The sequence below is a fragment of the Helianthus annuus genome, chromosome 9 (assembly GCF_002127325.2).
Source record: "Helianthus annuus cultivar XRQ/B chromosome 9, HanXRQr2.0-SUNRISE, whole genome shotgun sequence".
Classification (NCBI taxonomy): domain Eukaryota; kingdom Viridiplantae; phylum Streptophyta; class Magnoliopsida; order Asterales; family Asteraceae; genus Helianthus; species Helianthus annuus.
In genome coordinates, this window is record NC_035441.2 from 189,373,071 (window position 1) to 189,399,076 (window position 26,006).

Sequence of the window (26,006 nt, forward strand, 5' to 3'; positions counted from 1 at the left end):
AATTGACGTCGAGTTATACTTCTTCCACTACCCAAACACACACACACCTCGAAACGCTGCCGCAATCAGGGTAATAACTCGATCGCTATTACGATTCAACGTCCGATCGATTATAACTATCCAACGATTGTCTGAGTGCTGCTCAAATTGAGCTTCTACTTTGATTTTTCGTCGTGATTTCAACTTGAATATTTGAGTGCTGTTCGAATTCGAACTATGCTCTGTTATTCGTTGTGAATCCGATTGAATTATTAAGTATTGCACTTGATAATAGTTGTGAGGGTTTGATCTCGTGAATTGACGTAAATGCTGTATTAAGTTACTAACCTAGTTTGTGTGCATGTTATTTAAATTAGGTGAAAAGATTAATCAGTAGTCGAAACTCTGCCCATATAAATCTAAAATATTAGCACAAGGTAGCTTCACTTTGAAGTTATTAAGGTACGGATCCTTACCCCACTCTTTATTGCTTCATATTCAAATTGTTATAAACCCACTAAATTAATATCTGTTAAAAACTCCTCACGTCTTTGATTATCGATTCATTTGACAGTCCGTTCGATTCCTATCCTAATCATTTGATTTAGCTTTCATGTCATGCGATAGTATTATGTTATACTCATTATCGCATGTTCCAATATATGTTCCGTTTTGTTATGAAAATAAGTTTTATAAGTTATGTGAATAAGACCATTTGTACTCTGATACCCTGAGTATCGCTTCTCGTGGAGTGTCCCACGAGCATGTTGTTGTGGCATCAACATCATGTGCTCCATCCGTGACGGAGAGATCAGTTCACGGCGTCTCTTAAGTACAAGTGTGGTACATAAGGCTATTAGGAGGCGTATGGATCGATCCTAGAATTTAAGTATAAGGAGGTGGATAACGGGTATGCCAATTCGCCATCTCATGTGATAATTATGCAGGAGTAGCTACCTGTGTATTGTCACGTTTTAAGTTTGCTCATGGGTACATCCGTAAGATATGATTATGAAATTATGTTCTTGCATCGTATCATTTTCGCATAAAGTTCCATCCGGATAAGATTTCATATAAAGCATTATTTGTTATTTGAGCCTAAAATTCCGTACTGAGCATTCGGCTCATTCCGTAAACTTTTTGTATATACAGGTCCACAGGTTACTTTGGGAAGAGAAAAGAGAGAAGAATAAAGTCTAGGAATAAATCTGAAGATGTTAGTTAATTAAGACAACTGTCTCCGCTTGTATAATAAATCTTAATTTTTATGATCGTGTGGTTGTATCCTTATCAAATAAATAAATGGAATTATGACTTTTGTTTATGTTACCGTTATTGTGACACGTCAGCCCTTCCGGATTGGGGTGTTACAACTTGGTTAGAGCATTCACGTCCTATCCACCATTTTCTACCTTATAGTTACACTAAAAACAAGGAAAACGTCACCCAAATGTAACCAAGTTTCACAAGTGTTCTAATTAAGTCATCCAAATTTTTTTTTTGTCTCTTTAAAGTAACTAAACTTTAATTTTGTGTTTTAAAATTACTAGGTCATCAAGTTACAATTTTTTTCTCCTACTTTTTTATTTTCTTTTACTGCTTATGTGGATATTATTTATATCAGGTGGATATAATAAAATCAAAACATTTGAATACAATAAGATTTTATGAATAAAAAAATATTTTTGAGCGGCAAATAGGCCATTTGAACAAACCCATCGGTGGTTCAGTACTTCAAATTGAACAAAGATAAAAGAGTATTTAATTTTGCAAAACCAAAAGTTTCTTTTGTTTTTCTAGCCTACATAGTGCACTGTCTTCTTTTTTCACATTTGCTGAGAGACAAAGGTTCTGTTTGTTTTTTGGCCAGAAGTACTTCTGGCCACTTATGTCTGCGCCGCGCAGACGCGGGCAGACGTTTGGAGTCCGCAGATTGTTTGTTTTCTCGCAGACCTTTCATTAAAAAAGGTCTGCGAGACCTCTTCTTGGCACAGACATTGACATATGTCTTCTAACCTCTTCTCACCTTCTCCTCTTCTCCCTCCAGACACCACCTCCCCTGCCACCACCCCCCCTGCCACCACCTCCACCTCCGCCGCCCACCTCCACTCCGCCACCACCTCCCACCCCTGCTCCGCCACCAAATCGAATAAAACCCCCCAAATCGAAACCCCCAAATCCACAAACTAAAACCCCCAAATCCACAAACTAAAACCCCAAATCCACAAACTAAAACCCCCAAATCGAATCAATGAACATTAACAGCAACTTACCGGTGAGACTCGAACCCGCTGCTCATCAGCAACTTACCAGTGAGGGTTGTGTCGGAGATGAAAAATCAGGGGCCGACTCCCTTTCTTGGTCGCTGGAACAGATGATCGACAGAGAGAGAAGAGTGGTGACGGTGGTGGCTGTGGTGTAGTGGTTGTTGGTTGTGGTGTAAGGCAGTGGTGGTGATGAAGGCAGAGAGAGAGATCGAGGGAGGAGAGAGAGATCTGTGAGAGGAGAGAGAGACGGTGAAGGGCGGTGGTGTAGTGGTGACGGTGGTGGCGGTGGTGAAGTGGTGGCGGTGGTGACGATGGTGGCGGTGGTGACGGTGGTGGCGGTGGTGGCGGTGGTGAAAGCAGAGAAGTCTGTGTGTGTGTTGTGTGTGTAATGTGTGTGTGAAGAGGTTTTATATAAAAAAAAACAAACTCTCTTCTCCTTGCAGACTGCAGACATTTGGTCCACCTCTTCTCCTGCAGATGCCTGCAGATGTGGTCCGCAGACTGCAGACCTTTTCCTACAGAAAAAACAAACAGCACCAAAGATTGCTCACGATGAAAGGCACCGTCGGCAAAAACCCAATCACCGACCCCCATTTCTTTTCTAAAAAAGCTTCAACATGAAAGGTACCGTCGACGGAGAATACGGTGGTTGAAGTGGTGTACAGGCCTAGATCTGGTGGTTTTTCGGAGGTAAATCGATCTGTTGAACAAATGGTGAGTCGGTGAGCCTCTCCGACGACAAGTGTGAGCTCTAAGCACAAATCTGGCGACGTTAGTTTTCAAGTTGGTCTGTGGTGGAGGTGGTCAGCGATGGTGGTGGTCCCATGGCGCTAGATGGTTGTTTCGTGGCAACAAGGGCCAAATCAGGTGGTTGTGTTAATCATTACTGGTGGCGGTTGAACAAGATACTGATGAATGGAGGTTGAAGGTCAATTGAGATTTTATAAATTTTAGAATAAAAATGTGTTTTTTAATTGAAAATTCCATATCATTATTTGTATTTTCCACCTCATTTTAAAGATTAAAAAAATTAATGAAACCCGATAAATCACTATTGGTTACCTGTTAACCTGATAACTAGGGTTAAGAACCGCCCGCGTTGCGGCGCGGGTACATCGTAAACATTGAATGGATTAGTCCAGACGTTATATGATGCATTAACATATGAAAACACACATTTCGTCGTATCCAAGTGAACTTAATGTAACCTGTATAAGCATTGTGATTGGATCAAACGTAAAGTAAATCAAATTCATATCGAACAATCATAACGTATTATATGTGACCCAACTCATACATAAAAAACGTAACGGGTATGAAGGAAAATATGCACATGTAAGGGATTAATTAGAGCTTTCGAAAAAAAGGGGAGAAAAAGAAACCATAATTTGACTGCACTCGGTTCGAAACAAACTTTACGAAACATACATAAAATAAACACGAAAACATATTATATTTAACCTGAATCATTTCCCAAAAAAGTTTACATCGAAAAGTAGAACAACTTGAATTTATACCAAAACGTACATAAAAATATGCACGTAAAAATGGTTTCTTTAAACGAAAACGTATGATATTTGACCTGACTCATCTATAAAAAAAAAAGTTTACAACGGAATGTAGAACAAATCATATTTATACATACCCGTATATAAAATATGCACATAAAAATAGTTTTTAAGTAAAGAAAGTACAGGGGTAAATCGAAAAAAAATATGAGTAAAAAATTTAATAGGTTAAAAACGTTCGTAAAACCGTGCCAAGTAGTACCAATGCCACAACGACATCGACTCTCAACATTGTAAAAATGAAATAGATAAAATGGTAAAAATTACACTGAACAAAAAGCAGACTAAAATCGTTGAACCACGTACACCCGTTACAGTGTGTTAATGCGAAGAAATTAATCAGAAACGTAAAACGTAGAAAATAATAACTTAGTCGATCTAGGACTTGCCCGTTGCGGCGAACTTTTCAAAGGGAAAAAATGGACGCGTTGCGAGGGGTCTGTCAAATATGAAAAAATAGAGCAAAAAACGTTAAACCTCACATGCACGCTACGACATGTTAACTCGCAAAATTTAGAACGAAACGTAAAACGAAAAACTTGCGAAAGATAAAAAGTATGGGGGACCAAAGTTGTAAATAATAAAGTGTTGTGTTAAATTATAAAAGATGGAAAACTTTGGGTTAAAAGTAAAAAAGATAAAAGGGGTCAAAATATAAAATATGAAATATTTGGGTTAAAAGTGAAAAAATCTAAATTTTTTTTGAAACACTCCCCAAGCACATGTTACAACTCATCTAAGCATAGTTGCTTATTTATAGTGGAATGGAATGGAATAATAATTACCCAAAAGCTTTAGTGACTTCCGTGGGTTGACAGGTAATTGGGCTGGGGCTGGGCTGGGCTTGTTTGGGTTGAAAATGAATATATTATTAACATATTAGGTTTGTACAGCTTTTTCTTCTGTTAACCACATGGCGTCAAGAATAGGTTTGTACAGCTTTTTCTGTTAACCAAATGGCGTAAAGAATAACAAGAATGACGACACGAGTCATAACAGAATCTGTTGATAAAAAGCAAAGGAAAGCAAATGGTTTCCTTGAGTGATGAGATGGGTGAGAGGTACCTGATAGTGCAGCCTGCAAATGGTGGGATTACGGACCTCGTTAGATACGGGATCTTCAACAACAAAGCGAGCGGTTCTAAGTTCCTCCTCCAACAGCAGCAGCAGCAGGAGGATGATGATGATGATAAGAATAAGAGGTTTGTGATCATAGTATCGATAATAATGAGGAAGCTGATAAAGGTGTTGGGTAAGCCCATGGAGTGGGCAGGTTACGTTGTCGACTTCATACTAAACCTCCTCTCCCTCAACGGCGGCCTCCTACCTCTCTTTGCCAATCTCTTCCAAGGTTCTTTTTTCATAATCTACCCCAAATTTTCCAAATTCTTGTACCTTTTATTGTATAATCTTCTACCTAACCTACAACACACATGTGTGTACAGGGCCGGCCCTGAGAATTTAGGTGCCTGTTCAAGCCCGGAAAAACGTGCCCCTTAGGCCTTAACGAAATAGATAACTTAAAGTATTTTCTTGAAACAACGATTAAAGTTATACAAATAAACAATGCAATTACCAAAGTGATAAAATTCGAATGTGTGAATAATATGTCGTAATAGGCTAATAGATAACCGATGATTCATAAAGCTCTCTTCAAAAAAAATTAATTTGCCGAGTACACTGATATGGAACCATAAGTTGTACTCAATTTTTTAGTTACACAATAAAGTGATAAACTATTAAAAGTATATTTTTTTAATTCACCCAGCAAACACTTGCTTAATATTTAGTATTTTTATCTTTTGCTTTGTTTGTCATACAGATATATTGGAGGGCCTTTTTTGTGCTAATGTCTTGCCATTTGATTTTGATTTATCTTTAAAAGTTGGAGTATGGCTCTCAGTTTTTAATGTACTCGAATTAGCAAAGATCCACTATCTTTTATTTTATATATCCAAAACAAACACATAGGGTAAATGGGTAGTAAATGGGTATAATAGAAAGAAAAAAGGCAGACTAATGGAGTCGAACCTGTGCTCCACCTATACTCTAAACATAGAGACAAAGTGCTAAAACCAGCTGAGCCAGATCAATTTTTTGATGTATTTTGAGTTTGATAGGTTTTTATATGCATCTATATGTAGGATTTTTTTCTAAACGTGCCCTAGGATACAACGGACCCTGGCCGGTGGTCCTCCCCGCCCACCTCCAGGGCCGGCCCTGTGTGTGTGTATATATATATATATATATATATATATATATATATGATTCAATACAAAATCATTAATAATACGGAAACAATCTATACCATTATTAATCTAATATAAAAAATATGTGTGTGTTATAAGAGAGAGTGATTCATGTAAATGTATCAATTCAACTACATCACTTAATATTGTATAGCTATGTTAAAATCCTAGATTAATACACAAATAAACCAATGTTACAAGTTATTTCTCGCAATATTTTACCCTCTTCGTGTGTGTATCTATGTATTATATGTGTGTGTGAGAGCCTTATATACCTTTATACATCGCGTTGTCAACTTATCTGGGTCAAGTTATATATAGGGTTACACTTATATATTATACTTAAAACAATAATATATATATATTACCTTACTTTACATTAAAAAAAAAAAAGTGGCTGTGTGTTGAATAACAATGAACACACTTATAATACACACATAAGATACATTATGATATCAAACAAATCAGTTTTGTGTGTCTACATGATACATTATGATGTACATTACAATTGTGACCATACCCAGTAAATTCTACATATAGCAGAGCGATTGGATTGGTAGGGTCTGGGGAGGGTGGAATATAGGCAAACTTTACCTCTATCCCAGAGGATAGAGAGGCTGCTTCAAGAAAGACACCCTGCTCCAAAACAAACAACAGAAATTTATGTTAAGATATATCTTTTGGGTAACTTGGAAATAAATAAAAGAAAAAGATGTTATATTCTTGATTATATATGTATGATGCAATGTGAATGTGTTGGGAGGATATCTGCAGGAAAGATGGTCATTCCAGAGAGAGGGACGGCAACATTTATCAGCACGATTGGGCATATTGATGGGCGAATAAATTTGGAGGCAGAACAGAGGGGCATTGAGTTAGAACCTGGGAGCAGGTCACTTATGGACCTATGTATGATGGCTTCTAAATTGGCCTATGAGAATGCTGCTGTTATTAACAACGTTGTCAATCTACACTGGAAGGCATAAACATATCCTACTTGTTTTCTTTAACTTGTTGTTACTTGATATTAGATGCTAACAGTTTTGCTTAACCTACAGATGCATTTCGTTGACTTCTACAACTGCTGGAATGGTACGTACGTACGGAATAATTACTTGTAATAAAATTTGAATGCAGAAAGTATGATAATTATTTGTTGGGCAGAATATCAAAAGGAGAGATCAACCCAAGTGTTCATATTTTGCGACAAGCCAAGGGATGCAAATTTGATAGTGATCAGTTTCAGAGGGACAGAGCCATTTGATGCAGATGACTGGATTACTGATTTCGATTACTCTTGGTTTGAGATCCCAAATATAGGAAAAGTCCACATGGGTTTTCTAGAAGCCATGGGTCTTGGGAACAGATCTAACGTGTCTTCCTTCCAGGAGCTTCTTCAAGCAACCAACACAGACGTTTTTCCAGCGATGGTGGAGACGAGTGCATATTTTGTTGTGAGGAGCAAGCTCAGGAACTTACTTGAGGAGCATAGGAATGCAAAGTTTATGGTGACGGGGCATAGCCTAGGTGGGGCCCTTGCCATATTATTCCCGACAGTTCTCCTGTTTCATGAGGAAGAGCTTGTTTTACAGAGGTTGTTAGGTGTACACACGTTTGGGCAGCCAAGAGTTGGGAACCGCGAGCTAGGGAGGTATGTGGAATCAAAATTACAACAACCCACTCCCAGATATTATAGAATGGTCTACTGCAATGACCTTGTTCCGCGCTTGCCTTATGACGACAAAACATTCTTGTATAAGCATTTTGGGGTGTGCCTTTACTACGATAGCTTCTTTGTCCAGCAAGTAAGTTCACTGAAATCCCTTTTTTTTTTCTTAATTTGTTTTAAATCTTAATGATAATAATGGTGTGTTGTGAATGAAGAAAGTGGATGAAGAACCAAACCCGAACTACTTTGGGTTGTGGTACCTGATTCCAGAGTATCTGAATGCTGTATGGGAATTAGCGAGAGGTGTGGTAATGGGAATGGCATACGGGAAAGAGTACAAGGAGTCTTGGGAAGGCATAATGACGCGGATCATAGGTTTGGCCATTCCTGGCCTTTCTGCTCATGCCCCTCCTAATTACGTCAATTCCATAAGACTTGGAACCTAAAAACATCATCATATTCACATGCAAAATTACTCTCCTTCTTCGACCTGTTATTTGTATGTTATATAGATAGATATGTTTCATACAGAAACACAGATAATGCTGCGAGAACGAGTTTTATGCATTTCTATTTTTCATTTCATTTAAATATAATGGTAATCTTGTCTGGGTTTTTATCTAATCGACAATTAAAGAGAAAATGTGTAAAAATTGTGGTCCATGTATGTTCAATTTATTGAACTTGTACATGTATGTGTACATATTTATAACTATCAGTTTATGCTACACCCAGGTTAGGTTATGATCCATTTACTAAGTAATGAGTTGATATTGAGCAACGCTAGCTATTTTGGTTATAGGTTCATTTGGTCTACTAAATTGTACAATAGGTTAGTGGGTCCGCTCAATTTGTACAATAGGTTGCTGACTTAAAAAGAATCTGAATGGATGAGCACCACCACCACCATTGTGTCATCACCCCATGCAAGTGGCTGCCACCATCACCTCCACCTCCACGGTCGCCGTCACTGATGCCATTCATTGCCAATAGCCACCATAAAAGCAAATATAGAGGGTCATCCGTTTGGTAATTTTATATTCTAAAATGACCCATTTCAACGCGAACCTATTTTGTTCGGACAATCTTTTGCCCTGAACCAAGTTGATGTTTGTTTTGACTTGAACTAAGTTGATGTCTTTTTAAACCAATCCGTTTTGACCTAAACTAATTGTTGCGTCAGTGATCTGACACTAACCATGATGATGTTTTAGAGCTCACCACGTCTTCAGTTAGTATTTATGGAGTACATTGGTTACATATATTTTGGTTCGGCTCTCAGCTCTAGGTACTTTCTTAAATCACACCACATATTTCTTGATATACTATTGTTGGTCAAATTATTAATTATCATATTTCAATATTATGTGATGAATTAAGTTTCAGCTTTTAGTATTGTGTGACTAGTTCAGTATCAGAGTTGAGTAGTATTAGATTTTATGTTATGAGGGAAGAGTAGTTGGAGATGTAAGATAATGAACTAATGCTTTTAATATTATGGATTATGCTTCAATTGCTGTTTGTAGTAGTGACATGGGGCTGGTCTCAAATGCAGCAGATACAGGATTGCAGTGGAAAGAGCAAGCCTGATCAGCCAAGGTATAACTGTGCATGCCTGTAGTGTTCAAGATTGGATGAGACAGCGAGTATGACTGAGATTCTAGTTAAGAAACCAAAGTAAAACTTACAATCAAGGTCTTTATTGGCATGTCAGTCAAAGGCAGGAGGCATTAAGCTTCAGATGAACTATCAATGCAATGTGTGTGTGTGTGTGTGATCAATTGCTCTGAATCGGTTTCTTCTGGTATATATGTTTTAGGTAAAATGAAGTCTCTAATTAGATACATTTTCATGAATCTGTTTGTTTATTCTGACTAAGAACCATTTATATTAAATTAACAGGCATGTTTATGAAACTGTGAACCTTGCAAATAAATATTCATTCAATCGATAAATCTTCACAACTTTCGCCAAATATATATAGTCTGAAATATAAACAATAGATCAACGTGACAAACAAAGGCCAAAAAATAATATGTAACAACGTGGTAAAATTATAGTACAGCAAATTGAAATTAAAAAACAAAAAAAAAAACAGCATGAATTAAGCAAACAACATGTGGGTAACCATTGCAGAGGGAAGTATAGGATTAAAAAAATAATAATGATAAAACAAAACAAAAGCAATCCTTGACCCATATTGTAAGGCAACCTCATTGGAATAATTAGCATTTAGATATCAATCTTTAGCCTTATAAGACAAAACCGTAAATTTGAGTGTCAAATCTCGAGATGGAGATAAAGGAATGCAGTATTATGCTTGACCAGACTGCAACCATGGATTGAGTAGGAATTTTGACCCAACAACATTAACAGGTGATGCAAAACTAACTGCACCTTCATTGAAGCTGAACAATACAACTTTTTCATACCAATTTGAAGCTCTTGGTACTCAAAAAACTTTTTTTTTTTTTTAAAAAGGCCTCCTACCAGCCATCAAACATGTATCTGTATATGTTCGTATTTACCAGCCATAGCTTGCATTGTATGAAGCTGAGATATGTCTCTTTCTTTATACATACATTACATAGTCATCAGGTAAAAATTCCTTTGCAGAAACAAAAAAAAAAAAAAAAAAAAATCAAAAGACAGACAACTAATTACATACAGTTTCCAAGGCTGTGTGCCCTTATTTTGGTATCCGATGGTTGGAGTTGGATCCAACATTAACGTTATGGAGCCAATCAACGACTTCATTGATACCCGGCCTCTTAGCTGGGTTGACATTCACACACATGCAAGCAACATCAAGAACCTGCAACATCTCTTCTTCAAAACCCTTGCCCCTTAGAATCGGGTCAAATATTTCACCCTGTTTCCCTTGACTTTTCAACTGGTGGACCCATACTACCAACTCTCTAGACTCCTTGGGCCTAAATACCTCCATGGGCCTCTTTCCTGTAAGTAGCTCCAGCATCACAACCCCAAAACTATATATGTCCCCTCTCAAGGTGGCTATCCATGACTGGCTGTATTCCGGTGGGATATACCCCAGGGTGCCCACCAATTCAGTCGTGACATGCGTGTTATACGGCTGAATCAATCTAGACAAACCAAAGTCTGCTAAATATGCTTCAAACTGCCCATCAAGAAGGATGTTGCTGGACTTTATGTCACGATGCACAATATGTGGTTCACATACCTGGTGCATGTAAGCTAGCCCGCAGCTTGCTCCCTGAGCTATCTTCAGTCTCGTTGGCCAATCAAGTTTGGCTGCACCATCCGTCTTCTCGTGCAGCCAGTAATCCAAGCTTCCATTTTCCATGTAAGAATAAATCAGCAGCTGAGAGCCCTCGTATACACAGTAACCTTGTAAAGAAACCAGATTCTTGTGCTGAGCTGTTGAGAGTGCCTCCACTTCGGCTTTGAATTCCCTTGCAATCAGTCCCATATCTCCTGAAAGCTTCTTAACTGCCAGTTTTGTTCCGTTTGCTAATGTTGCTTTGTAAACCAAACCGAAACCTCCACAACCAATGATGTTTGCTTGACTGAAGTCCTCGGTCGCTTTCAAGATATCGGTTATGGTCAGATGCTTGATGTCTTTTGCGTTGTTTGGGAACAGTATGACCCCACTTGTATCCTTGGGGACATCTCCTACTGCGGATGTGGAATTGAAGGACGCCATGTCCATATGAAATACCTCAGGATCACCTCTGGGGAGAATCCTCCTTTTCGACAGTATCCATAGCGCCAGGCAAGTGAGAGTGATCCCAACTCCAAAGCAGATCCCGAGGATAAGGCCAACAATCATTTTCTTGTTTGGGCCTTTCTTATGTCCAAAAGTAGAAGAAGAATCTGTGGTTGGCGATCGGGTGTTACAGGACTTTTGCATGGGTGGACCACACAACCCTGCATTCCCTTCATACATCTGGTTGGAGAAGGTGTCAAACTGGCGCCCAGATGGTATGGTACCTGTTAGATTGTTGTATGCGACATTGAAAGAGGACAAGAAGTTCAAGCTGTTTAGGGACGTAGGGATCTCCCCAGATAAATGATTATGAGAGAGATCCAGATGTTCAAGGTTTGTCAGGTTTGACATTGAAGCGGGAATGGTTCCAGAGAAATTGTTTTGTTGGAGTTGAAGAACGTGAATGGACTGCATATTACCAATCTCAACCGGGATGTCACCACTCAGGTTATTGCTTGATAGGTACAACGCCGGGGGGAGTTTAGCCAGCTGGTTGTACTGCAGATAGGAAGCGTTTTGGGGGGCAACAAACACAGGCAGTTCCAAGTAACTGCTGTTAACATGAGCCAGCACTTGCTGTGATGCGAGTGCTGGAAGTCTAGTAAGCTCCACAGGAAAACCTCCAGACAGAGAATTATTAGATAAATCGAGATAAAAGAGATTTGGGAGTGTTTGCAGCCAGCCTGGAATGGTGCCATTAATGTTATTTTGAGAGAGGTCAATTACCTCCAGGTTGGTGAGTGTCTGCAGCCAAGCGGGAATCTGACCGTGGAGCTTGCAGCCACCTAGGCCCATGATCTTAAGATTGCGAAAGCCTGAAACGCCTGCGGTGGGCAGGGTTTCGTTGAAGAAGTTCTTGGAGAGGATGAGAGTGGTGAGCTTTTGATGGGTGTGCAGAATACTGAATGCTGCACTGATGTTCTTGAAGGTATTGTTTGAAAGGGAGAGGAAGGAGAGGGATGGCAGCTGGAGGACGTCAGGGGGGATCTCACCCTCCAGCCTATTCGTGGCGAATCGGATTGCAGTTAGAGATTTGCAGGAGAAGAGGGTTTTAGGAAGGACCCCGCTGAAGCGATTTTCACCCAGGTCAAGTATGGTGAGTTGACCGAAATTGGAGAAATCGAAATTAGAAAGGTTGCCCCCTAAGAAGTTGACCCTCAGATTGAGGAGTTGAAGGCTTTTGCAATTGGTCAAAGAGAGAGGCAGGGTTCCGTTGAGGCGATTGATGTGAAGCTCCAGCTTCTCCAGCAAGGAGAGCCTGCCGATGGTGCGAGGGATGGAACCGGAGAGCATGTTGCCAAACAAGACGAGGGTCCTGAGGCTTGCGAGGTGGGTAATGTTTTCAGGGATGCCATCGGAAAGATAGTTTCCAGGTAGGGAGAGGTGTTGCAGGGATCGGGCGGCAGTGATGTCGGCTGGAATCCCTCCGGTGAGATTGTTGAAGCCCAGGCTGAGAACCTGGAGAGTGGAGCAGGCACCGAAGCCCTGGGGGATGTCTCCAGTGAAGTCGTTCAAGGAGAAATCTAGGATGAGTAAGCCGGGGGAGAGGGTGCAGATGGAGGGGGGGATGGTGCCGGAAAGGCTGTTGTTGCTGACGTTGAGGGCGATGAGGCTGTGGAACTGGTTCATAGGGCCGGTGAAGCGGTTGCTAGAGAGATTGAGAGAGCGGAGGGTGGGAGGGAAGGCGTTGGGTAAGGATCCGGAGAGCCTGTTGTAGCTCAGGTCAAGAGTGGTGAGGTTGTTGGAAAGCGAGAGGGGACCAGAGAGGAAGTTGCAAGAGAGATTGAGGAAGGAAAGAGAGGTGAGATTCTGGAGAGAGGGAGGGATGTCACCGCGGAGGCCTCTGCTGGGTATGGATAACCCGACCACCCGATGCCCTCTCTCATCGCAGGAGACTCCATCCCAGGAGCAGCAATCCAAGTTGCCTGGCCACTGCAAGTTGGGGAAGGCCTTGACCAGAGACTCTCTGTCGTCAGGGTTACACTCGGCATCTGAGAGGGCGGGAAACAGGAGTATAAGTATGATCAACAGATGAGGATTCAGCATCATGAGCTAACGCTGCTGCAACAGGAAGAAGAGGAAGAGAGGCCGATGATGATGAAGAGGAAGAGGGAACATTACCATTGAACAAGACAAGTGGATACCCATGGCTTTATAGCCTAGTGGTATCTTGGTGGTGAGATAAAACTTTGGACCAATAGGTCCTGAGTTCGATTCTCACAAAAGGGGGTTTTCCCACATTTATTGGGTTTCCTCCTAATTGGTGTATAGGCATTATGCCTAGTGGAGATGGATATGATCGGGTGGTTCTGCTGGTGGCACAATGATACTCCAGTGGTCCGTCAGTGATCCAAATTTGCCGTTCAAAAAAAAAAAAAAACAAGACAAGTGGATGTTGACGCAGACCAATATTAAAAATAAATATATAATAAATGAATAAAAAACAAGCAAGGTAGCGTTTACTTTTTTCTCTTTCTTGTATATTGGGTGGGTGATGCCTGGTGGTAGTGGTAGTAGTGGTGGGAGTGATGGTGGGTTTTTCTGTTTCCATCACAAGTGCCTTCCTTCCTTTTTTTAAGTGCCAGTGGACACACCAATAACATTAACTTATTCATTCTCTTCTTTTTTTTTTTCTTTTTTTTTTATTATTTACAACTCATACACCCCCAACCCAAGTGGAGGAGGAGGAGGTGATAAAACATATTCTTTTTTCCTTTCTTTGTTTTGTGCTAACGTCATTGATTGGGCTGCTCTGCTAATTTTTAAATTACGTCTGCTTGCTTTAAGCCCAATACAAACAAACACACACTTTGGACTTTTTTTTATTTAGGCTATTTGCTTTAAAAAAAAAAAAAACAATAATGCTAGAGTTGACCAGGGCTGGGCTCCTAGTCCTATCAGATTAAAAAGTTATAAATTACAACAGGGATGTCGCTTGCTGCATTCATCAGCCATAGGAAAAATTAGGGTGCTACTTTCTACACCCCCTCTTCTCACATACTTACAGGTGGGGCTCGCGTGGGACCGGCAGTTTTCCTCTCACAAGGGGGGTATAATCAGGAGGGAGGGGGGTGTGTTTAGAATCAGCCAAAAATTAATAAATAAATAAAGTCAAATGTTGTTTTGATTCAAATTAATACATTACAGTACCCGCCAATGAGGCAGTGGCGGAGTGGTTAGAGAAAGAATTGGTGTGTGTTCCTTGTGACTCAGGTTCGATTCCCACTCGTCTCACTATTTTCTGCGGCATCCAACACATTACAGTACCCGTTGTCTTAACGTAATTTCCGACAAATTTACACCAAAGATCCACAAGATACACTTCCTTCGGTTTTGTCATGAGTAAATAACTACAAGGTCCAATTGTGTCTTTTTCATAGTTAGAATAAATAAAGGGATCAACTATGTCAAGGGTTTATAAAAGGTGTAAACTGTGATAAGTCAAACCTATAACTAACAATTTGTTATAAGTCGTTAATCATTGTAATTGAGAGGTTATTGATGAAATGAAGTGAGCTCTTCCTCTGTGTACTTGTTCTATCAATTTATCGTATAGGGTTTTGTTTTTCTAATTTTTGTAGCTTCTAGCGTTAGAAAATCACTTGCACCAACAAATTATGGTATGATAATAACATGTTTCTACAACAACTATTATCCCTTTAATTCCTACTCTCTTTGCTAATGTAAGACTATCTCACTTGGTAGAGGCTCTTACCTCTTAGTAGGAGATCTTGGGTTCAATCCCAAGCTAGATGTAATTTAGGAGTTTAAAAAAAATCATACTCATTGCTTTCTCCCATATTAACTTTTTTATATCCTAATTGGTTATCTTTGGTTTCTTTCGATACATATTTCTATCAATATATGCAGAATCCTACTTTGTATAAACTAGGATTAAGACCCGTCTGCGTTGCGGCGCGGGTACATCGTAAACATTGAATGGATTGGTCCAAACGTTATATGATGCATTAACCATATGAAAATACACATTTCGACGTATCTAGTTGAACTCAATGTAACCTGTATAATAATCATTGTGATTGGATCAAACATAAAGTAAATCAAATTCATATCGAACAATCATAACGTATTATATGTGACCCAACTCATACATAGAACACGAACGGGTATGAAGAAAAATTTGCACATGTAATCGAAAGGGATTAGTTAGAGCTTTAGAAAAAAGGGGAGAAAAAAAAAACCATAATTTGACTCCACTCGGTTCGAAACAAACTTTACGAAACATACATAAAATAAACACGAAAAATATTATATTTGACCTGAATCATTTCCCAAAAAAGTTTACGTCGAAACGTAGAACAAGTTGAATTTATACCAAAACGTACATAAAAATATGCATGTAAAAATGGTTTCTTTAAACGAAAACGTATTATATTTGACCTGACTCGTCTATAAAAAAAGTTTACGTCGGAATGTAGAATAAATCATATTTATACCTACCCATACATAAAATAAGCAAGTAAAAAACAGTTTTTAAGTAAAGGAAGTATATGGGTAAACCGAAACAAAATATTAGTAAAAAATTTAATAGGTTAAAAACGTTCGTAAAACTGTGCCAAGTAGCACCAATGCCACAACGCATCGACTCTCAACATCGTAAAAATAAAATAGATAATTATCAAAATTACTCTACAAATGTATCAAAATTACTCTGCGTAAAAATTACCCTGCAAGTTTATCAAACAACACACAATTCAAAATTACTCTACAAATGATCCTGTAGAGTAATTTTGATCTTCTAGAGTAATTTTGTAAAATGATCCTGTAGAGTAATTTTGATCTTGTAGAGTAATTTTGTTAGCATATTTAGTTATGAGTCCAGCTTTATGGTTTAGTTTTTAGCTTTTAGTTGGGGGGAGGAGGGGGGGGGGGGGGGGTGGTAGTGTAATTTTGATAATTACACTTTAGTTCAATACTTATCTGTTTGAAGAGTTTCATTGTAATTCAATAATTCTGACCCGTTTCATTCTAATGCACTATAGTTTGATCTCCCATTGTAATTCAATAACTATGGCCCGTTTAAAGAGTTCCAATGTAATTCAATAAATTTTGACCCGTTTCATTTTAATGCAGTATATTTTTACCCGGGTCGACCTATTTCATTTTAATTCAATAATAATTATGACCCCTTTGACAAGCTTCATTGTAATTCAATAATTTTATTTTAGTACACTTTATTTGGCAATTTAAGATACGAAAATAATTTATCCTTAAGATTTTGCAAAAATGGGTGTTAAATCTTAGGTAGGATTTGCCTTTAAACAAACCAAACAGGCAAGTGAAAACCATAAAAAATGAGTGAATCCTACTTTCTTTCAAGAACCTAGAACTTGATGTGGTAGATGCTTTCAAATAACAATTGAAATCCTATCCTCCTTTGATGTTTAATTCTACAACACTTGTTCCAAATCCCTGCCTGCATCTCTCCTTGATCAAATGTGTACGAATATTAATTTCACACTTTTTGGTCCATCCACTAAAGTTTTGTACTAAACTTTTCACCCTACTATCATTTGAGTTTTATTTAATTTCATTCTACTTAATAAACATACATTATAAAATACATATATAACGTATATCATTTGATCGGGAATTTCATGTCATTAATATTTAGAAACTTATATTACAATCATACTAAATAGGGGTGAGCAACATTTAAGAAAAGTTGACATTCATTCAAGGCACATTTACTTTGCAAAACTCCACTAGAAGAAGAAAGAAAAGAAAAGTGACGCTATAAACTATAATAGACAGTAATGATATGATGCAAAGCAAAGTAACAATACCTCTACTTTGATCTTGAAAATAATAATGTATTTATGTACCAGGATACGGGCCGCGTGTAGCTGTAGGAGGACCATATGAATATTTCCATTCTCCACAAGCTAAACATCGTTCCTTTGCAACAGGGTTTTGTAGAGTACAAAATTTACACGGCCACATTTTTGTATTTGCATTTGCATTCTTCACATCTATTCTTTGGGTTTCACAAGCCTCACACGTCAGACTCAATGGCTGCAAGCAACACCATTCAAATACAAATTAGCAAACCTTTTTAACTTATTTTACGTGTATCACTTATATTCAGGATACCTTGTTTAATAGCGTACAAGCTCCACATTGCCATGATGCATTCGCTGCTGCTTCTTCTTCTTTTTCATCATTGCTTACCGGTGTAGACTCACCACCACAGCTTATTATATCCGGTAAGACAGAGGTTCCCTCAACCTGAGAAGAGCACCACAAGTCATCATGCAGTCTCCTTTCTGCTGCCATGGCGGCGGCTTGAATCGGGGTAAGGACAGCCCTCAAACTGCTATCCCCACCAAGACGTTTTGGGCCAGAAGGCCCCCGTTGGACTCTAGTTTCAGCAGCAGCCAGCGCTTTCTGTCTAAGGGATGACAAAGGGGGTTGACGTGTAAATCCACCTAATCTTTTCCCACGAAGGTCAAAGCCTTGACCCGTACCCGTTATACCTTTAGCCATAAGTTGTTCACATTCCTGTAATATAAATAGGCTAATGATATGAAGCTCACTAAGAAGAAGCATTGCATTGCATTGATTATTATTAGTAAGTAGTACCTTTCTAATTTCATCGAGTAGATTGTAGAAATGGGCATTATGTGGGCCATATTGATTGTGGCAGAGCTCATGAAGCATGGTGTCAAGAATCTGCTCATAAGGAAAAAAGTCCCACTGGTTATTTTGCCTGCGAAGCCTTAACTTTACTTCCTGGCCACCATTGACATTGAGGCCAAGGAGGGCAGGATTGGAGGGCCTGCATATCAAATTTTGGAATTAGATATAGAGAATATTATTATTATTATTAAAAGAGAGTTGCAGGCAGGCAGGCAGCAGCAAGAAATTACCAAAACTCAGAAAGGAGGTTGACTTTCCATCCGCGGTTACGCATGATTGGTTGAACCTGCTTTGCAACCTTGTCAAGAATATCCCTTGCCTCGTTTTCTCGGGGCATCTTCAGAGGCTTAATTTCCCAGACTTTGTTGAGATCGTTGAGATTCATATTATTCACTATATATGTATGTATATTATCATAAACAATGATAGGAATTAGGCAGGCAGGGGTAAAATAAAAGTGCAACCTGTTCTGTGTTTATTAAAGTAAGTAGCTTTAAAGGTGACTAATTAAATAAAGGTGTTGTAAGCTATGTATGTATGTTATTAAAGTAACTAACAATGATAGAATAATTCAGGCAGGCAGGCAGGTAAAAATAAAGGTGTAATGGCAATTAAAAGCATCTAATAATAAGATTGAGGCAGGCAGGGTGGGTGGGTGATGCATATGTAAACGACCGAGACCCTATACTTACTTGTTCATCAATCAATCAATCAATCTACTACAGATAGATGGAAATGGAATCCTCCTTAACCTAATTATCAGAAGAAATGTGAACATACCTACCTACCTGTAAGCAGCAGAATGAATTAGAAGAAGCAGATGATGAGAATCGGGAGGGAGGGAGGGAGGGGGGATATTATTCATATTAACAGCATCCTCTCCTCCTCGTTATCTTTTCTCTCAAGAAAACAATCTCTCTCTCGCGTCACCGATGACGCCGTCTCCCTTTCGCATCCTTCACTTGACTAAAATACCATGGAAATATATTAATATATGGGTAAATTACCTTTTGAATCCCTGTGTTTTATGGGTTTTAACTAATTGAGTCCAAAATCAAAAAGTTTAACGACCTGAGTCCCTATAAGCATTTTCTTTAACCATTTGAGTCCAAATTTCTAACCCAGTTAGAATTTTGTTGTTAAATTTTGTTAAATGACCAAATTACCCCTATAAAACACATAAAACACAGAGACTCAAAAAGAAAAAAGAATATATAATAATATATAATATATAATTCAAACACATTTTCACAAGAATTGCAGTTTAAATAACCCGAAAACATCGCAGACCAGACAACCGAATTCTTCGATTTTAACGAATCAAACATCCGTCGCGCTTGTGACATGTTCTGTTGTGAAGAGTAACCAACAATCATCGATGTGGTGGAGAACATATTATCGACACAGATTCGCGAATGAATTAATTCCGCATACTTCATGTTGCCACATTTGCAATAAACATCAACAATCCCGCTACTAACAAAAGGATTCGAATTCAAGTTTATCATCTGTTTCAACATTCTGGCATGAAGTTCTTTCCCCAATTTCAAACATTTTAAAGTCGAACACGCGTTTAACACGCTAGTGAACGTGTGCGCATTCCATCTAAACCCGTTTCGCTCCATACAACGAGCTACTTCAATAGCGTTTTTATCATACCCGTATTGTGCATAACCCGCGATCATCGTATTCCAAGAAACCACATCGTTTAACTCGGCCTGATTCGAGAAAATCTCCATCACCATATCTACTTTTCCTTCTTTGCAACACGCAGCAACGACTGCGTTTTTCGAAACCACATCAACAGACCCGTAACTGCAGCCGTTAAACGCGTTATAAACTTCATCAAAGCACCCTCTTTTCGAATACATATTGACTAACGCACTTACTGCGAACCCACTTATATCATTCCCAGTTTTCACCATAAACGAATGGAGTTGCTTCCCGTACCACGAATTCCCCAACTTTGTTGTCAAGTTACACATTCTAGTAAGCGAAAACTCATCAACACGCGCTTCATGCCTCACAGAATGCATCTGCTTAAACAAATTAATCGCCTTTGTTTCATATCCCGCACTGTTTGCATACCCTGACAACATTGAATTGTATGTCACTGAATCTTTATATGGGGCTGTGTTGAATAGAAGTTCGGAGTGATCAAGGTTGTTGGACTTAATATGGGCGGAGATTATGGCGTTCCAAGTGAAGACGTTTCGGTCAGGCATTTCGTCGAACAGCTTGCTGCAGGCGTCTTTGATGAGGCCATGTTTGGAGTATAAGTGTATGAGCTGGTTGTATGCGAATATTGTTGGGTTATTGCCAGATTAAATGATAATAATAATAATAATAATAATAATAATAATAATTATTATATATTCTTTTTCTTTTTGAGTCCTTGTGTTTTATATGTTTTATAGGGTTAATTTGGTCATTTAACAAAACTTAACAACAAAATTATAACTGGGTTAGAAATTTGGACTCAAATGGTTAAAGAAAATACTTATAGGGACTCAGATCGTTAAACTTTTTGATTTTGGACTGAACTAGTTAAAACCTATAAAACACAGGGACTCAAAAAGTAATTTACCCTTTTCTTTTTAAACTTTTAACATCTATATCTATACTATATAATAAAAGAAACCTGTTTTGAAACACTTATCATTCTCTCGTTTAATTGATTAAGATTACTAATAATACAAATAATAATAATATTTAATCTAAATTAATACAAATTTTTATTATTAATAATATTTAATCAAATCTAAAATCTAATCTAATACAAATTTTTATTATCAATAATATTTAATCAAATCTAATAAGAATTCATACGAATTCCAAAGTTGATATTAAATCTTCTATCTAATATAATAAAAGAAACCAACTTTGTTACACGTGTCACTCAAATAGGGCTTCTTAGATTAAATTAATTATATTTGAAAAAAAAATTGAAAACGAGTGAGGCAAAAGGGTAGAGAAGTAAGCTCAATCCAACAACCGACGTACAGATCGTCGCATCGCTTCGCAGCAACGGTAAGCGATACTCCTTTTCCTAGATTTAGATTCAAGCTTTTGTTTTGACCTAATCGGCCACAAATACCCGCTTTTGTTTCCGCTATTGTTGTTTTTATAAGAAATCGTGTCTATGTAACGATCGGTTTGTCAGATGGTCGTTTTGATTTGACAATAATAATCTGTCACATGCGAATACTTAGAGATTGTTCTGTTTGAGTACGAATCTGAGTGGACTGGTAGCCATTTTTCAAACGTTTAATTTTATCGTTTATGTTATTTTTTAGGGTTTCGTATTTGGTGTTATATTGGTTAATTTATTTGTTAGCTTCTTAAATAATAAGCCTTTGCTAAACATTAACACCATAATAAGTTATAGTTACAACTTTATTATTAATAATACAAATAATAATAATATTTAATCTAAATTAATACAAATTTTTATTATTAATAATATTTAATCAAATCTAAAATCTAATCTAATACAAATTTTTATTATCAATAATATTTAATCAAATCTAATAAGAATTCATACGAATTCCAAAGTTGATATTAAATCTTCTATCTAATATAATAAAAGAAACCAACTTTGTGACACGTGTCACTCAAATAGGGCTTCTTAGATTAAATTAATTATATTTGAAAAAAAAAAATTGAAAACGAGTGAGGCAAAAGGGTAGAGAAGTAAGCTCAATCCAACAACCGACGTACAGATCGTCGCATCGCTTCGCAGCAACGGTAAGCGATACTCCTTTTCCTAGATTTAGATTCAAGCTTTTGTTTTGACCTAATCGGCCACAAATACCCGCTTTTGTTTCCGCTATTGTTGTTTTTATAAGAAATCGTGTCTATGTAACGATCGGTTTGTCAGATGGTCGTTTTGATTTGACAATAATAATCTGTCACATGCGAATACTTAGAGATTGTTCTGTTTGAGTACGAATCTGAGTGGACTGGTAGCCATTTTTCAAACGTTTAATTTTATCGTTTATGTTATTTTTTAGGGTTTCGTATTTGGTGTTATATTGGTTAATTTATTTGTTAGCTTCTTAAATAATAAGCCTTTGCTAAACATTAACACCATAATAAGTTATAGTTACAACTTTATTATTAATAATACAAATAATAATAATATTTAATCTAAATTAATACAAATTTTTATTATTAATAATATTTAATCAAATCTAAAATCTAATCTAATACAAATTTTTATTATCAATAATATTTAATCAAATCTAATAAGAATTCATACGAATTCCAAAGTTGATATTAAATCTTCTATCTAATATAATAAAAGAAACCAACTTTGTGACACGTGTCACTCAAATAGGGCTTCTTAGATTAAATTAATTATATTTGAAAAAAAAATTTGAAAAAGAGTGAGGCAAAAGGGTAGAGAAGTAAGCTCAATCCAACAACCGACGTACAGATCGTCGCATCGCTTCGCAGCAACGGTAGGCGATACTCCTTTTCCTAGATTTAGATTCAACCTTTTTTTTGACCTAATCGGCCACAAATACCCGCTTTGTGTTTCCGCTATTGTTGTTTTTCTAAGAAATCGTGTCTATATAACGATCGGTTTGTCAGATGGTCGTTTTGATTTGACAATAATAATCTGTCACATGCGAATACTTAGAGATTGTTCTGTTTGAGTACGAATCTGAGTGGACTGGTAGCCATTTTTCAAAAGTTTAATTTTATCGTTTATGTTATTTTTTACGGTTTCGTATTTGGTATTGTATTGGTTAATTTATTTGTTAGCTTCTTAAATAATAAGCCTTTGCTAAACATTAACACCATAATAAGTTATAGTTACAACTTTATTATTAATAATACAAATAATAATAATAATATTTAATGTAAATTAATACAAATTTTTGTTATTAATAATATTTAATCAAATCTAAAATCTAATCTAATACAAATTTTTATTATCAATAATATTTAATCAAATCTAATAAGAATTCATACGAATTCCAAAGTTGATATTAAATCTATGTAATATAATAAAAGAAACCAACTTTGTGACACGTGTCACTCAGATAGGGCTTCTTAGATTAAATTAATTATATTTGAAAAAAAAATTGAAAACGAGTGAGGCAAAAGGGTAGAGAAGTAAGCTCAATCCAACAACCGACGTACAGATCGTCGCATCGCTTCGCAGCAACGGTAAGCGATAATCCTTTTCCTAGATTTAGATTCAACCTTTTGTTTTGACCTAATCGGCCACAAATACCCGCTTTTTGTTTCCGCTATTGTTGTTTTTCTAAGAAATCGTGTCTATATAACAATCGGTTTGTCAGATGGTCGTTTTGATTTGACAATAATAATCTGTCACATGCGAATACTTAGAGATTGTTCTGTTTGAGTACGAATCTGAGTGGACTGGTAACCATTTTTCAAAAGTTTAATTTTATCGTTTATGTTATTTTTTACGGTTTCGTATTTGGTATTGTATTGGTTAATTTATTTGTTAGCTTCTTAAATAGTAAGCCTTTGCTAAACATTAACACCATAATAAGTTATAGTTACAACTTTATTATTAATAATACAAATAATAATAATAATATTTAATCTAAATTAATACAAATTTTTATTATTAATAATATTTAATCAAATCTAAAATCTAATCTAATACAAATTTTTATTATCATTAATATTTAATCAAATCTAATAAGAATTCATACGAATTCCAAAGTTGATATTAAATCTATGTAATATAATAAAAGAAACCAACTTTGTGACACGTGTCACTCAGATAGGGCTTCTTAGATTAAATTAATTATATTTGAAAAAAAAATTGAAAACGAGTGAGGCAAAAGGGTAGAGAAGTAAGCTCAATCCAACAACCGACGTACAGATCGTCGCATCGCTTCGCAGCAACGGTAAGCGATAATCCTTTTCCTAGATTTAGATTCAACCTTTTGTTTTGACCTAATCGGCCACAAATACCCGCTTTTTGTTTCCGCTATTGTTGTTTTTCTAAGAAATCGTGTCTATATAACAATCGGTTTGTCAGATGGTCATTTTGATTTGACAATAATAATCTGTCACATGCGAATACTTAGAGATTATTCTGTTTGAGTACGAATCTGAGTGGACTGGTAGCCATTTTTCAAAAGTTTAATTTTATCATTTATGTTATTTTTTAGGGTTTCGTATTTGGTATTATATTGGTTAATTTATTTGTTAGCTTCTTAAATAATAAGCCTTTGCTAAACATTAACACCATAATAAGTTATAGTTACAACTTTATTATTAACTAGAATTACGACCCGCCGCAATTGCGGCGGGGATTCTTTAGCTATAACTAATCGATCTAGGACCCGCACGTTATGTTAAACCTGTCAAACGGGAAAAAATAGACGATGTAAAAACGTTCACCCACACACGCATGTTGTATCGTGTTAACTCGCAAAATTTAAAACGAAATGTAAAAACGTTAAACCAAAGACGTACGTTGCGATGTGTTAAGTCACAAAATTTAGAACGAAGCATAAAGCGAAAAATTTGCGAAAAGTGAAAACTATAAAGGACCAAAGTTGAAAGTAAAAAAAGTTGTGAAGATAGATTGCAAAAGATAAAAAGTTTTGGGTTAAAGTAAAAAAACAAATAGTTTTTGGTTAAAAGAAATTTATGAAATACTTTTGGGTGAAAAGTAAAAAAAAAATCAATTTGTTTTTTGGAAAACCCCCAAAGCCAACGTTACGACAACCATATGCATAACCATTTTTCTTTGAAAACCCCCCAAAGCACACCCCGCGTTGCGGCGGGGCGTAAAACGGTATCAAATAGTACTAATGTCACACAACCGTCATCAACCACCAACACTGACTCGACGTAGGGTATGCGTGTTGCGACGAACCTGTCAAACATGGGAAAATAGAGGTAAAAACGTTGAACTACACATGCACGTTGCGTCGTATTAGCTCGAAAAATTTAGAACTATACGTAAAACGAAATTTTGCGAAAGATGAAAAGTATAAGTGACAAAAGTTGTGAAGTTAAATTGCAAATAATGAAAAGTTTTGGGTTACACTAAAAAAAACAAATTACGTAGGGTTAAAATTGTAAAAGGTAAAACCTTTGGGTTAAAATTGAAAAATCAAGATTTATTTTTTGAAAAATGTGCAAAGCACAATATACAACTCATTATGCATTAAAAAGTTGCTTCTTTATACATGGAATAATAATACAAATAATAATAATAATATTTAATCTAAATTAATACAAATTTTTATTATTAATAATATTTAATCAAATCTAAAATCTAATCTAATACAAATTTTTATTATCAATAATATTTAATCAAATCTAATAAGAATTCATACGAATTCCAAAGTTGATATTAAATCTATCTAATATAATAAAAGAAACCAACTTTGTGACACGTGTCACTCAGATAGGGCTTCTTAGATTAAATTAATTATATTTGAAAAAAAAATTGAAAACAAGTGAGGCAAAAGGGTAGAGAAGTAAGCTCAATCCAACAACCGACGTACAGAACGTCGCATCGCTTCGCAGCAACGGTAAGCGATACTCCTTTTCCTAGATTTAGATTCAACCTTTTGTTTTGACCTAATCGGCCACAAATACCCGCTTTTTGTTTCCGCTATTATTGTTTTTCTAAGAAATCGTGTCTATATAACGACCGGTTTGTCAGATGGTCGCTTTGATTTGACAATAATAATCTGTTACATGCGAATACTTAGAGATTGTTCTGTTTCAGTACGAATCTGAGTGGACTGGTAGCCATTTTTCAAAAGTTTAATTTTTTCGTTTATGTTATTTTTATCGTTTACATGCGAATATTTACTCAACTGTCACACCCCGATTTCCACGTGTCTCACCGGTGGG

At 36.8% G+C, this 26,006-nt stretch overlaps 4 protein-coding genes across 6 annotated transcripts; 1 reads left to right on the forward strand and 3 right to left on the reverse strand.

Moving 5' to 3' along the window:
* Window positions 1-4,717: 4,717 nt before the first annotated feature.
* Window positions 4,718-10,351, forward strand: LOC110880313 (triacylglycerol lipase OBL1). The gene is made up of 5 exons (XM_022128895.2): window positions 4,718-5,165; window positions 6,838-7,043; window positions 7,122-7,155; window positions 7,228-7,868; window positions 7,948-10,351. The coding sequence occupies exons 1-5, from the start codon at window positions 4,844-4,846 to the stop codon at window positions 8,176-8,178; spliced, it is 1,434 nt and encodes a 477-aa protein (XP_021984587.1). The 5' UTR covers window positions 4,718-4,843; the 3' UTR covers window positions 8,179-10,351.
* On the reverse strand, window positions 10,238-13,611 carry LOC110880314 (tyrosine-sulfated glycopeptide receptor 1). Its single transcript, XM_022128896.2, has one exon. It carries the CDS (start codon window positions 13,527-13,529, stop codon window positions 10,422-10,424), a length of 3,108 nt encoding a protein of 1,035 aa, XP_021984588.1. The 5' UTR covers window positions 13,530-13,611; the 3' UTR covers window positions 10,238-10,421.
* A 3,451-nt stretch (window positions 13,612-17,062) lies between these two features.
* LOC110880315 (DNA-dependent metalloprotease WSS1) lies at window positions 17,063-19,104 on the reverse strand. Of its 3 annotated transcripts, none has more exons than XM_022128897.2 (5): window positions 18,929-19,104; window positions 18,371-18,533; window positions 18,084-18,279; window positions 17,595-18,002; window positions 17,063-17,516 (listed from the first exon to the last, which is right to left on the reverse strand). In XM_022128897.2, the coding sequence occupies exons 2-5, from the start codon at window positions 18,523-18,525 to the stop codon at window positions 17,319-17,321; spliced, it is 957 nt and encodes a 318-aa protein (XP_021984589.1). In that variant the 5' UTR covers window positions 18,526-18,533; window positions 18,929-19,104; the 3' UTR covers window positions 17,063-17,318. The 3 variants fall into 3 exon arrangements, with proteins under 3 accessions (XP_021984589.1, XP_021984591.1, XP_021984590.1); XM_022128899.2 differs by having other exon boundaries at window positions 18,925-19,104; XM_022128898.2 differs by having other exon boundaries at window positions 18,921-19,103.
* Window positions 19,105-19,375: 271 nt separating this feature from the next.
* Window positions 19,376-20,446, reverse strand: LOC110876999 (putative pentatricopeptide repeat-containing protein At3g18840; the record flags this gene model as incomplete). Its single annotated transcript, XM_022125157.2, has 1 exon — window positions 19,376-20,446. A coding segment is annotated over one exon (1,071 nt), but the record flags the coding sequence as incomplete, so codon positions are not given.
* Between the last annotated feature and the right edge of the window lie 5,560 nt (window positions 20,447-26,006).

Excerpts from the sequence above, each read along its gene's own strand:
- LOC110880314 (XM_022128896.2), bottom strand. The coding sequence starts at position 13,529 with ATGATGCTGAATCCTCATCTGTTGATCATACTTATACTCCTGTTTCCC.
- LOC110880315 (XM_022128897.2), bottom strand. The coding sequence starts at position 18,525 with ATGAATCTCAACGATCTCAACAAAGTCTGGGAAATTAAGCCTCTGAAG. Across the intron at positions 18,280-18,370 it reads AACCTCCTTTCTGAGTTTTG|GCCCTCCAATCCTGCCCTCC; the intron begins GTAATTTCTTGC and ends TTTGATATGCAG. Across the intron at positions 18,003-18,083 it reads TACTCGATGAAATTAGAAAG|GAATGTGAACAACTTATGGC; the intron begins GTACTACTTACT and ends TTTATATTACAG.
- LOC110880313 (XM_022128895.2), top strand. The coding sequence starts at position 4,844 with ATGGTTTCCTTGAGTGATGAGATGGGTGAGAGGTACCTGATAGTGCAG. Across the intron at positions 5,166-6,837 it reads CTTTGCCAATCTCTTCCAAG|GAAAGATGGTCATTCCAGAG; the intron begins GTTCTTTTTTCA and ends GGATATCTGCAG. Across the intron at positions 7,156-7,227 it reads CTTCTACAACTGCTGGAATG|AATATCAAAAGGAGAGATCA; the intron begins GTACGTACGTAC and ends TTTGTTGGGCAG.